General features: G+C 51.3%; 1 protein-coding gene across 4 annotated transcripts in view; it reads left to right on the forward strand.

Annotated features, from left to right (window-relative positions):
* Positions 1-11,693, forward strand: part of LZTS3 (leucine zipper tumor suppressor family member 3) — a 95,706-nt gene extending 84,013 nt beyond the window's left edge. For all 4 annotated transcript variants that reach the window (XM_080396696.1, XM_080396699.1, XM_080396697.1 and 1 more), the window contains one exon: positions 2,206-11,693. In XM_080396696.1, the coding sequence (XP_080252822.1) occupies positions 2,206-2,916 (711 nt within the window). In that variant the 3' untranslated portion in view covers positions 2,917-11,693. The remainder of the gene's footprint in view (positions 1-2,205) is intronic.
* Positions 11,694-11,762: the final 69 nt, after the last annotated feature.

Below are 11,762 nucleotides of genomic sequence, written 5' to 3' on the forward strand. Positions count from 1 at the left end.
TCTAGAATCAGGAAGACCCGATTCTGCTAATCCTGATGGAAAGTCAATGAAGCTGGGATTAATTAGGTTCTGAAATGTGCTATTTGCAGATGTTTAGAAGAGCTTAAGAGAGGCTTGCTGTAAAATCTCTGCAAGTTACATCCCAGAACAAGCTGGCTGTATTGTCCCACATGATGCCTCCTTGGCCAGCTGCTCTGCCCAGGTCTTTTGTGTCTTCCAGCAAGTTAGGTCTGGAATATTCCCTGATTTTGCACCAGTAAAACTGCAGATGGGCTTCTGATTATTTGCTTCACTGCTATACTTCTGTCTGCATCAGTGATACCGATGTAAAGATAGGGTTTCAGCTTATGGATCAAGAAACCTAAAATCTGTTGACACCTACACTTGTTGACTCACTGACTTGGCCGCCAGGCTCCATGGACTCTATTGCCTAGATCTCCACAGCACCCAAGTAGAGACCTAAATTTAAGTGTTTTAATCTGTAAGTCAATTCCTTTGCAAGCTGTTCTTCATCGTGCATTTCTCTGCCTTTTGGGAAGAGCTAGCCCGTGAAGAGCACTCTCAGTAAGCTGTGCCGGTTGTTAGCCAGGGAGTAACTACACCACTCTAACTACAGCTAAACCAGCACGACACAGTCCTGCATTGTCTGCAGACAAGTGCTGGTGTGGGTGAGGGTACTCTCAGTTAGGTCTGCATGGGGAACCACCACGGCTGTCAGCGCCAGGGAAAGCTCCTACCAGTAGGTAGCAGCAGGAGGCTGTGGGTACTAGCTCTTTAGCCATTTGTAGTAAGCACTAGACTGTCCCCATAGCTGAGCTTTGAGGTCTTACTCAACATTACGCACCAGGCAAGCCCTCTATAGCAGAGAAAGGTGGAGGCTGCAATGAAGGCAATGGAGAGGAGAGTTTGTCTGAGAAGCATTGACCCAACTGGACTGAAGCAGCAAGGGACCTTGCAGGCACCGCAGGAGGGAGGAAAGGCCAAGCATTTCACATGTGACAAGAGACAGGAGCTTCAGGAGGACAGGACAGCCTGCTTTGGACGTGCCTGCTATCAACACTATTTTTAATTACACCTGTCCTCTCTGATGACTGGTAGTACCTTGGTGCCACTCCCCAGCCCAGACTCCTACTAGCACAGATAGGGACTTTCTGTCTCTGCAATCGTCCACAGTAGACAGATCAGATCTGCCAGTGCAGAGCCCTGAAAACCATGGAGTTCATGGGAAAATGAGGTTGTTTTATGGTTCACTTTCAACACCCACCACTATTTGTGCAACTGTAAACTTTGGTGGACTACGCAGGTGCAGAGGAATGTCATATTGAATGGTGACACCTATGTAATGCAAATATACGCTGCAGCGAGGGTATTTCCACAGGGCTTGTGTACCCTGCCACACAGGTGACACAAGCCAGTCAGGATGAAACCTAAAGCTCCGGTGCCCAAGGACGGTGTGTGGCAGTCCCATTTCAGCAAGGGTGGGCCACAGCTCTCTCCTTGATCTTTGGCAGAGGGGCTGCCCTTCTTCCAGCCCTGCCCCAAAGAATTAAATAGCTACCAGTGCCTGTATGGCCCCAGTGAAGCAAACCCTAAAATTTAGTTAACTGAGCTCTTTAGGAGTCTTTGGGAGGGAAAGAGTCATAGGACAAGTAAGTAGTATCTACTGTCTCTGCATCCTGTCCTACACTCCCAGAGCGCAGGGAGAGCCTGGGTGGCCTCTGGGTCTGAGATGTTTCTGTCTCAGGCTTGTTCAAGGTCCAGATGCCATTGAGGTCAGTGGGAAAACTCCTGCTGAGAGGAGAGGGTTTGAAGTCAAGCACCACAGGCTTGTGGTTAGGTGAGTAAGACGAAGGGCAGCAGGGTGAGGGAAGCTGGGAAGGAAGCATCAGTGCCCGCTCACCACTGGGGAGGACCACAGCGCTTAGCTTAACTGTTTGGTCAGTTCCAGGTGGGAACAGTACCAGGTTCTTAAGAGCCAGGAAGAATCACCAACTCTCCCCAACAAATGTGGCGACAGCCTCTAGGTCTTTGGCACAGTCTGGGTCCTGGTGAAGGCTGGAACTCAGACCCTGGCAGTGCTGTTGGGTTCCCTGAGCCTCCTGCCAACGCGAGGCCACACAGAGGTTTCACGGGCAGTGCAGGAGACAAGCAGCAGTGGTGGCTCCTCACTGCCTTCCTCCTGCCTCACAAATGCTCTCCCTGCAGGTGTGTCAGAAGGCCGGTGAGATCTCCCTGCTCAAGCAGCAGCTGAAGGACTCCCAAGCAGATGTCTCCCAGAAGCTGAATGAGATCGTGGGACTGCGGACACAGCTCAAGGAAGGTAAGAACTTCCTGCGGGAGAAGGAGGAGCAGATCCTCACCCTGAAGGACTCCTACAGCTCCAAGAGTGTCAACCTGGAGATCTGTGAGAGTGAGCTGCAGCGGAAGATGAGCGAGGTCCAAGTGCTGAGAGAAAAACTGAACCACTGTGAGCTGGAGGTCTCTGGCCTGAAGCGAACACTTGCCAGCATGGGACCTCCAGGACCTTTTGGTGGGGACCTTGGTGAGAAGCTGCGGGACCCACTGGCCTGTGAGAGCGACGAAGCCAAGATGCAGCGGCAGAGTGAAGACAGCGTCAACACACTGCGGAAGGAGGTGGAGCGGCTCCAGACGGAGCTGAAGCTGGAGCGGCAGCAGCGGGAGCAGCAGGTGATGGACTTCGAGGAAGAACGGCGCACATGGCAAGAAGAAAAGGAGAAGGTCATCAAGTACCAGAAGCAGCTGCAACTGAACTACGTGGAGATGTATCAGAAGAACCAGCTCCTGGAGCACAAGGTGAACGAGATGAACACGAAGGCCACCAGCCCCCCACACACCGAGGAGAAAAAACCATGGACTCCCTCCAGACTTGAGCGAATAGAGTCCACCGAGATCTGAGGTGGGACCAACACAATACAACATAACATTTTTATTGCTGTGCATGTACTACCTACTCAAGCCAGTGATCTTTCGAAGGATAATACACTACCGTAGGAGTGGTGTGAGTCTGCTCCCACCAAGCTCCATCACCCTTACTCTATACTTCTGTGCTCCGTAGGTAAAATAACTGTGGATGTGCGTTAGTTTTCTATCAATAATGCAACATCTCTTCTGTTTTTTTCCCTAGTACAGCTGGTGAGGGTCTGTTGGCTCTTTTGTAATCTGCCGTGACTGTTACTCCGCTAGAGGCTGCCATCCTCTCTCCTACAATTCACCCCTCTTCGGTTGGTTGTTTTGGAGGGTTGTATTTGGTTTCTTTGGTTTTCCAAGCATTTATGTGCAGCAAAACAATTCAAAGTGGCAGGTTTTTTTTTCAGGGCATTTTTAGCCACATTGGCTAATGGAGCAAAGCTCTCGGGATCATGAGCAAACTCACTGCTCTGCATCAAGTATCCTGTCTAGACAGTGGTCTTAGTGAAGTCAGTGAGAGGTTGGCCACTGATTTCAGTGAAACCAGACATATCTCTACCAGATGACTCCCTCTTGCCAGCCCATGGCTACCATGGTTGTGAGAGGTTAGGAAATCCTTCAGGAGCAGGAGGAGCCTGTCCTGGTAACGCAAACCAACAAGGAATGATGGCCCAGCAGGAGCCTCTTTGGAGGCTCGGCAGAGCTTAACATATGCTGTGTTTTCATTTTGTTGTGGTTTCCTTCCGCAGTTCCACTCCTCTCCTGGGTTGTGACCAACGTTGGGAGTAGAAATACCCTCCCACCTCTGCCTTGGTCCCCCTATTCCTACCATATACTCAAGCTGGCTACAGCAAGAAAATAACTTGCAAATCCAAGCTAGTTTCCCTTTCCAAGAGCCCTCGCACTTCCCAAAGTCAATAAAATCAAGGTTTGGGGAAGGCTCCAAACCTGTGGGATGTTTATGCAAACTGAAACTTTAGCAGTTTGCCCCAGCAGAGGGGGGCAATTGTGCTACCCCATTCCCAAAGGAGAGATGCTTTGGTACACTCCCCCAGAGTCTACTTTAAGTAGGCCAGAGTCTACTTAAAAAACGGCATCAGAGCCTCACTCAGGAGTTGCAGTGAGCACACATCAGCGTTACAGCTAGGTTGCAACAGGGGGAGCATCAGCCTTCAGTACAGCCATTGCAAACCGCACCCATAGCAATCCCACATGGAATCACGTATTCCAGGGACAGAGATAACGCAGGCTTAGCTTAAGAAAATATTCAGCTACTAACTCTGAGCATAATAGCAGTCATCAGGAGGGAAAACACTTAAGATCATGCAAGTGCTTATGCCCTGGCAGAATAATAATCAGATCCTACATGCACAGTCACTGAGAACGGTGCAGGCAGCAAAAACCAGCATTCAGCTTGAAAAGGTGGGCAAAGTGGGCTGGATTCTCCCTTTCATGGACACTTTTTTACTGTGATTCACAGTAAGGAGGAAAAAAATGTTGCAAAGTGGGGTTTCCACTGCCTGGGCAGTGGCCAAAGGATCAACACAAGTGGGAATTTTGGCTCTTTGTTCTGGGGAGCCGCTAGAAGAAGAAAGTTAGAATTAGCACTGAGATGTCTGGGAATGTATGTGAGGTGACTCCAGGGAGACTTTGGCCAGCAAGGAAGAACCTTAGGGTGTTGAAGGGATGAAGACCTTCCAAACAAAAGCCCCAAAGCTACACATTTCCCATGTTCCCTTCCCCAAAAGCTCCCCCTCTCCATCACCAGGTCTGACCTTCAAGTTGGGAACAAACGTGGTGGTGAGCTCCAGATGGAGCAGAGGCTGAACAGAAGAGAGGAGACTTCTGTTGGTCCCACCAACCTCCAGCCAAAGTCAGAATTAAGAGGCAGGAACTGTTGGTGGCTGGCAGCGATCCCTAGAGCTGGATGTGCATGAGATGTGCACAGATGCAGATGTGCAATGGACCAGGGCATTTCAAGATCCCGGTTGACGGTACCTGGCTTTTCCCATCTCTTCTGCCTGTGCCTTTGGAGCTGGAGGAGGACACAACCTATGAGTCTGGAAAACACCAGGGCAGCTCAGGTTAAGCCCCTCTCTCAGGACCAGCCATAGAAAGGGGGACTAGGTCAGCTTTGACCCCTGAAGGGTGTGGAGAAGAGTCCCACTATGGATCCTGCAGATGCTCCCAGTGCTCTTGGACGTCAGCCTGCACACCCCACCGAGGACAGAGTGCAGCTGCCTGCTGGTGCCACCCAGCAGCAGACTTCACCATGCCAAGGGAGACACACACATGCTCCACGCAAGCTTACACTCGGCCAGGCAAGTCCTAGAGCTTTGTCCATTTCACACACTGGGCCTTCAAGATGGAGTCAAACATCCCACAATGTCAGGCTTGGAGATCTGGTGTCTTGAGTCATCTCAGCTTTCTGTGCTTCTATTTCTACATCAGACAAACGCACGTTGTCTTCCTTCCCAAAGCAGCTGTGGTGCATCTGTGCTTGTGAAGGGTTTTGCAGCTCTTGGGCAAAAGGGCAAAGCATAGAGAAATTGCAAGAGGCTTAGACTCAGATGGTTGCATGTTAGTTTTGAGGCCACTGCATGAAAAGCAAACCCAACAGCAAGTGCCCTCACCACACCATAGGTGTAATAACCTGCAAGGTCACTTCTACCTGTGCTCCTCCTGGCCCCACTGATGTTGAGGTTGGTTTCCCACCAACCATAGCAGAATCAGCGTGTCAGCCAGTGGTTCAAGAACACCCACAGGGATTAAGTTTCAAGGATCTGTTGTTGCTGTGGTGTGCACAATTCCCCGCTGCGTTAACGCTCAAGAGGAACAGACACCAGCATCACCCTGAGGGACACCTTCTCAGCAGAACTCTTTGCTAATCCACAGGCAGGAGAAGCAGGGGCTTGTCTGCCCTCCCCACATACCCGCAGCAGTCAGACAAGCCCTCCAGCATGCTGAGTATGTTCTGTTATCTTTTTTCTAGATCTTTTTTGCAGTGGTGCAAGGAATGAGTGTATCTTGATGGACCCAGTGAAAGCCAGAAGCATATGGGTTTGTCTGACTGCTGGAGAGTGCTCGATCACCCAGGGACTTAATGGCCTCACAGTGCATCCATCAGGGACTGCAGAGCAATATGGGATGGAGCAGGAGTGGCAAGGAGAGATTTTCCACCTTGGAGGAGGAAAGGTACACTTGCTTCACCTTCTTCTTCACTGCATCACTTTAATCTACAATTTTGATCCAGACGTGAGCAACCCCGATTGTGGCCGTTCCCTGGATGACAGAGAGCCTTGCAGACACCCGTTAAGACACTGTGTCACTGATGGGGGTGTTCTCTTTCTTGGGATTCACCCAGCATCCCATCCCCCAAGCACTCAGCTGTCCTGCAGAAACCAACTCCCTGTGCTACTACGGTGACATAAAATACAGATGGTTTTGGAAAATGCCCCAGCCAAACTGCCATGCAGGATTCCTGTTCTTCAGGAAGCATTCATGGTAGTTTGGCTGGGGCACCTGCCTGAAGAACAGGAATCCTCCCTACAACTAAGGTGGATGGACTCCTCCCCATCATGTCCTCTCCCATGTGTGAGCACTGTGTGGCCACATGGTGGTAACCAGTCTTTCTCAGAGGTGACTGTTCTTTGCTTAGCAGAGGCAGAGAAAAATGATGGTGGGACACCTGGGTTCCTGTCATTTGTGCTCAGACCTGGCCCAGATGGGAGCTCACCTAGCTCTTCCCAGATCTTTTACCCACTGACAGGATGAGGTCTTCCATCACAAGCTAGGTGTGCATTGAGGCCCTGGGGTCTTAGTCTTGGAGCAAGATATACAAGGGGTGCTAGACTAGCGTTTTGACGACATATCCCAGGAATGGCCAAGGAGACTGACATCATGTCTTTTGGAGGCTCAGGCAGGGCTGATAAAATATTTCTATCCCATGAAACTCAACACAGAGTTTGGGCTTGACTGTAACCCAGCCATCTCCTCCATCTTTGCTCAACCAGCTCTGGAGCTGATGGGATTCAGTGTGACATACTGGCTCCCATGTAATTCTCCAAGTACCACCCTCAACATTTTTGCACGTGGTTTGTGTCTCTCCTGAAACAAGTCATCTCTAACTTGCCATTGGCCAACAGCAAAAGCTGTGGTCACGAGGGTCTCAGGTCAGTTGCCCACACATGAGGTCCAGAGACAGAGATGCCCTGGGATACCTGATACATGGGGCTGGCCAGCACGACCCAAGACCTATAGGAGACCCAGGCCAGTGGTGGGAAGACCTGGAGCACCTCTAGTGGCACATCACCCACATGTGGGCAACTGAGTCATGCTCCAGGCATATCCACATGGCCGTTATATGAGCAAACAGGACACTGGTCAGCTCCAGCAATTCCCATCCATGAGGATCTGGGCTAAGCAGGCTATCCTGGTGCCAGGGAAGGTCTAAGCAGCCCCCTCTTACCACTGGCTGTGAGTAGGGCTGCTCTGCTCCACCATCATGTTGATGTCACTGTAAGATGCTGACCCTCCTGGGCTACTTCCCCTCAGACAGCCAACACTCCTGTCTCGCCCTGAGGGTGAACACTGCAACCATTGCACGTTGTTGTGCTTCACACAGTCCCACTTAGCTTCTGTCACTGCCTTGTGGCAGGCGGCTGTACTGCTCCTGCTGTCGTTGGCATCGTGCCGGAGGGAGATCACCTCCGGGTTTCCACACTCAAGATAGGAATCAAATTGTTGCTCCTACGCTGCTATGTTATATGGAGACAAGTGTACTTGGATGTAAATAACAGCCCAGCTCTGCAGATACAAAGATTAAATGAATAGACAAGAAATCTCTGGGGCTTCTATATTGGTAAGCAGGATCAACAGGAGCAGCCAATACTGTGTTTGAGTGCTGAGTGCTACTTGGAGGGTGCTGAGCACCTCCTGAGCTTTTGCTGGCTGCAGTGAAAATGGGGGCGGGGGGGGCTCAGCACCTCCCAGGAAGGCAGTCCACTTGGGATTGACTCCAAGAGAGCAGCCTGGTGTCACTCTGTCCTGCTTTGCTGCTCGCTGACATCCTGCACTAGGATTTGCAATTGTCCCCTGGTTAAGGCTGAAGTCACCTCTGCCCATCCTCGTGTTGCACCAAAACCCCTTGCAGACAGAGCCCTGCTGCCCATGAGCTCTGTCCATGGAAAGGACCACCCCACCCCACCCCTGCAGTGGCACTTTATAGCTTGCTCAAGACAGCGAGCTCATGAGCGACATGACCAAAGATCTCCGGAGGGCACTGGACTGCGTGCTTGGAGCTGCCTCCCGGTTTTCCTGGGGAGGGATGAGGCTGGTGCAGGCTGGAAAAGAGGAACGAGAGCTGGCTGGGGACAGGAGAGGGCTTGGATTTCCCTGTGCCCCACTTGGGAATGTTTGCAGGTCCATGAGGGGCCTCTCTTGTGCTAGATAGGACAGGATGGAAAGGAGTTCCTGGGTGAGCCGATTGTCCCCAGTTGGTTACACCAGCATCCTCCATAGCCATGCCAACTAGCTCCCCGCACTGCCCAGGGAGAGTGTGGACCAGCAGCTGTTCCCACGAGGCAGGATGGATGCAATTCCCCTTTTTTCCTGGGGATAAAAGAGGATGCATGCCAAGCCATTACACTTGTCTTCAGGGCAACAGGTCTCCTCTAGTTTAGCAACAGGTGTTGCAACAGGGTCCAGTCAAGGGTTTGTTCTGGCTCAGTGTGAACTGGCCAGGAGAATGTGTATCCTGAGAGCTGGTGGTCCTGCTGGCTGCCCCCTTGATATCCTCTCCCCAGCTCACCCCAGGGTGTCCTCAGCACCCTTCTTACCAGGGAACCATCTTCTGAGCTGAAGGCACCATGGGCTTTGCTTCTCCTGCTGAAGGCATCTCTGCCCACCTTAGCTCCATGAAGCCTCCTGAACCTGGTCCCAGCCTTGGCAAGTGGAGCATGGGCCAGTGGGAGATCTGTGCTCCTCCACCCACAGTGCTCCTGTGGATGGGTTCTCAGCTGGCCCTGGGCACATGCCTTTTCACCACGCCTCTGCTCCCCAGCTCTGCTCAGCCTTCTCCACTCCATTCCTGCCAAGACCATGAGAGCCTGCTGACGTGCAGTGCCAGTCCTCACTCCTGTCCTGGATGGGAGCAGGTCCAACTTGCCGTTACTTTAACCCAACCCTTCAGCCTAAGCCTTGAAAGCCACTTTATAGAGTTACTTTTCATCAAGTCCCCTTGCTAAAAATCTGCTCATTGTGTTGCCTGTGCCCTGTTCCTCCTCTGCCCCAGCTCTCCAGATTCTCCTGCCTCCTTTTGGATCATCACCCATTGTCCCAGGAACAGTCAGCGCCTCTCCCAATACTCTCCCAGATACATCTGAACAAGCCAGAACTGAAACCCAAAGCCGCCCCTGAGAGTGGTGTGCCCTGATGTTGCCCTCAGAGGAGCTTTCTAGGCTACTGATCCTCACCTCTTCCATCCATCATTCCCATGTCAGCTAGATCAGCTTTACCTCCAAGAGCAACCTTGCTTCTCGGTGAAGGGCATCCCTGTGGCTTGCAATCACTTGCCACCATTGCACGGGGCTTCACACCATGGCAGCACCACACCCAGCCAGCTCTGGGGCCTCCCCGGTCCTTCCACCCTCTGGAAAGACAGTGGGGTGAGGAGTGTACGAGCATCCCTGGTCTGTAGGGGGTACGCAGCGCCCATGCCACATGGTCCCCAGTGTATTGAGGGGGTGGGATCACATCCAGCTGTTTGCAGATGTTGGCTTCCCGATAGGATGTTCTATGCTGGCAGTGCAACTGCCAGCAACACCAGAAATGAGCTTCTGCATTTTCAGGATAAGCCTCCTCCCTGATACTCCCAATGAAGGGGATAATGTCAGGTCTGGAGCCTGGGACAAGCTCTAGCACACAGGGCTGTGTTTTCATGGCTCTTTTACAGATCTGTTTTCTCAGGCAGAAAGTCTCTGCTTTCTGTCACAAAGCAATAGGTTTTTCTAGAGAGAGTTAAAAGGGACTATTCCCAACTCTGATACCTACAGGCAAGCCAATGTTCCCTTGCATACCTTTATAGCTCCAGCCCTAGGCTCTCCTCCTTTGGAAAGGGAGGCAAAGGCCAGTCTGGCTCCCACTAACCACCAATGGCTTGAGCTAGGTGGTCCCCATTCGTCTGGAGAGCCCAGAGCTGCCCATGTCCAGCAGTCTGGGCCCCCAGGAGGTGTGGTCCATCCCCCTCTGGTGCCCATCCTATGACTGTTACTGGGTCCCTGCAACAGGTCTTCTCCATCAGCTCACACACGTGGGAGCCGCCGGGTCCCGTGGGGTGTCTGAGCTCACAGAGTCACATTTGGTGACAGCCAGACACCAGTGGGAGACCATGACATGGGTGGGCTCTGCTGTTCCGGTAAGCCAGACTGTCCTAGGAGCCTTCTTGGAGTAGAAGGTCCCCTTTTCCCCACGAGTGGCACGTGGGTTCCCTTCCAGTGGCTGAAAGGGGACAAAACGTGCATGGACAGAGCTCCGCCACCGGTGCCAAAACGTCCTACCACCGGTGCAAAAAAATGCTGCACAACCGACCAATGTGTCTATGCAGTCCCTTTCCATGCAGCGGTGTCCCCGCAGTGCCCAGCCCAGGGCTGGAGCTCCTCCAAGGTGTCTTCGTTTGCACTCACTTGGACCTGGTAAATGCTGTGAGCCAAGAGGAATTCCTCTTGGTCTTTGCCTTGCACCGGGCAGTACGCTTGCGAGGGTTTCCTCATCCTAAATTGATGCACATCGCTTAGTCACCTGTCTTGTGCGTCTGTTTTCCAGCAGATCAATAGGTGTCCCCCGCAAACCCAGCTCCCCCAGGGGAGAACGTCAGGTTGGGCCAGCCAGTGCCCCCGAGCAAGCCTGCTGTCTGATTTCACCAGCAATAACAGCCCCGCGGAGCAGCGGCCAGAGCTCTCTGCTGCCGCTACACCACCGGGCGAGGGCAAGCTGCAGGCTGTGTCTGTGTGTAGGACCTCTGCATTAGACCCTTCGTCCAACGTTGTGGACCTCCCCGACTGTAAATTCAGCCCCAGCCTTGTGCTTTCTTTCCTCTCGTTCGTTTCTCAATGCCTCAGTCTCTCTCTGCTCTTACTGTGAATTCAAACCAGAAGTGTTCTGAACTCGACTCTGTTACTGTTTTTGTTTCTGCGTTGACTGTTGCTGGTTCTCCGAACGGTGTTTAATAAGACTTTGCAAAAAAAAAGAAGAAAAATTTTAAAAATAATAAAAAATTATATACATATATATATAAATAAATATATATATATACACACACACTTAAAAAATAAAGTATTAAAAAAAGAACTCCATAAAGCTGGGTGTCTCTCCTGTCCACCGGTCACTTCCAAACACCATTGTCTTGACTTTGCCTCTGGTGTATTTAAAGACAAGAGGCTGAAAAAGAAAGAGATAAAACGCAGCATTCTGGGATTTTTGTACAGCAAAGGTGTATCCGTTTCCCAAATTCTTGTTAAAACTGTCCCACACTTCCCAACGTACTGCTAGTCTGTTGTATGTTTCCATGGGTTATCAAGATGTGAAGAGCTACTGCCTTTGCGATTTTCTACAGTGACTATATATATATATCTGTACAGAGGTATGTATATATATAAATATATATGAAGATCTATATGTATACGTATCTCTCATTCTCCTATCTCTACCTGACTGTGAAGGATTTTTATTGGGCAAAATAAAATGGAGAAAGCCCCATTTTAAAAACCTGACTGTGCAGCTTGTCTAATTGTGTTGGGGGAAGGAGAAGCAGCAAGACTCATGGGGGGGGAGGGGGG

This window comes from Falco punctatus (assembly GCF_963210335.1).
Source record: "Falco punctatus genome assembly, chromosome: 1".
Taxonomy (NCBI): domain Eukaryota; kingdom Metazoa; phylum Chordata; class Aves; order Falconiformes; family Falconidae; genus Falco; species Falco punctatus.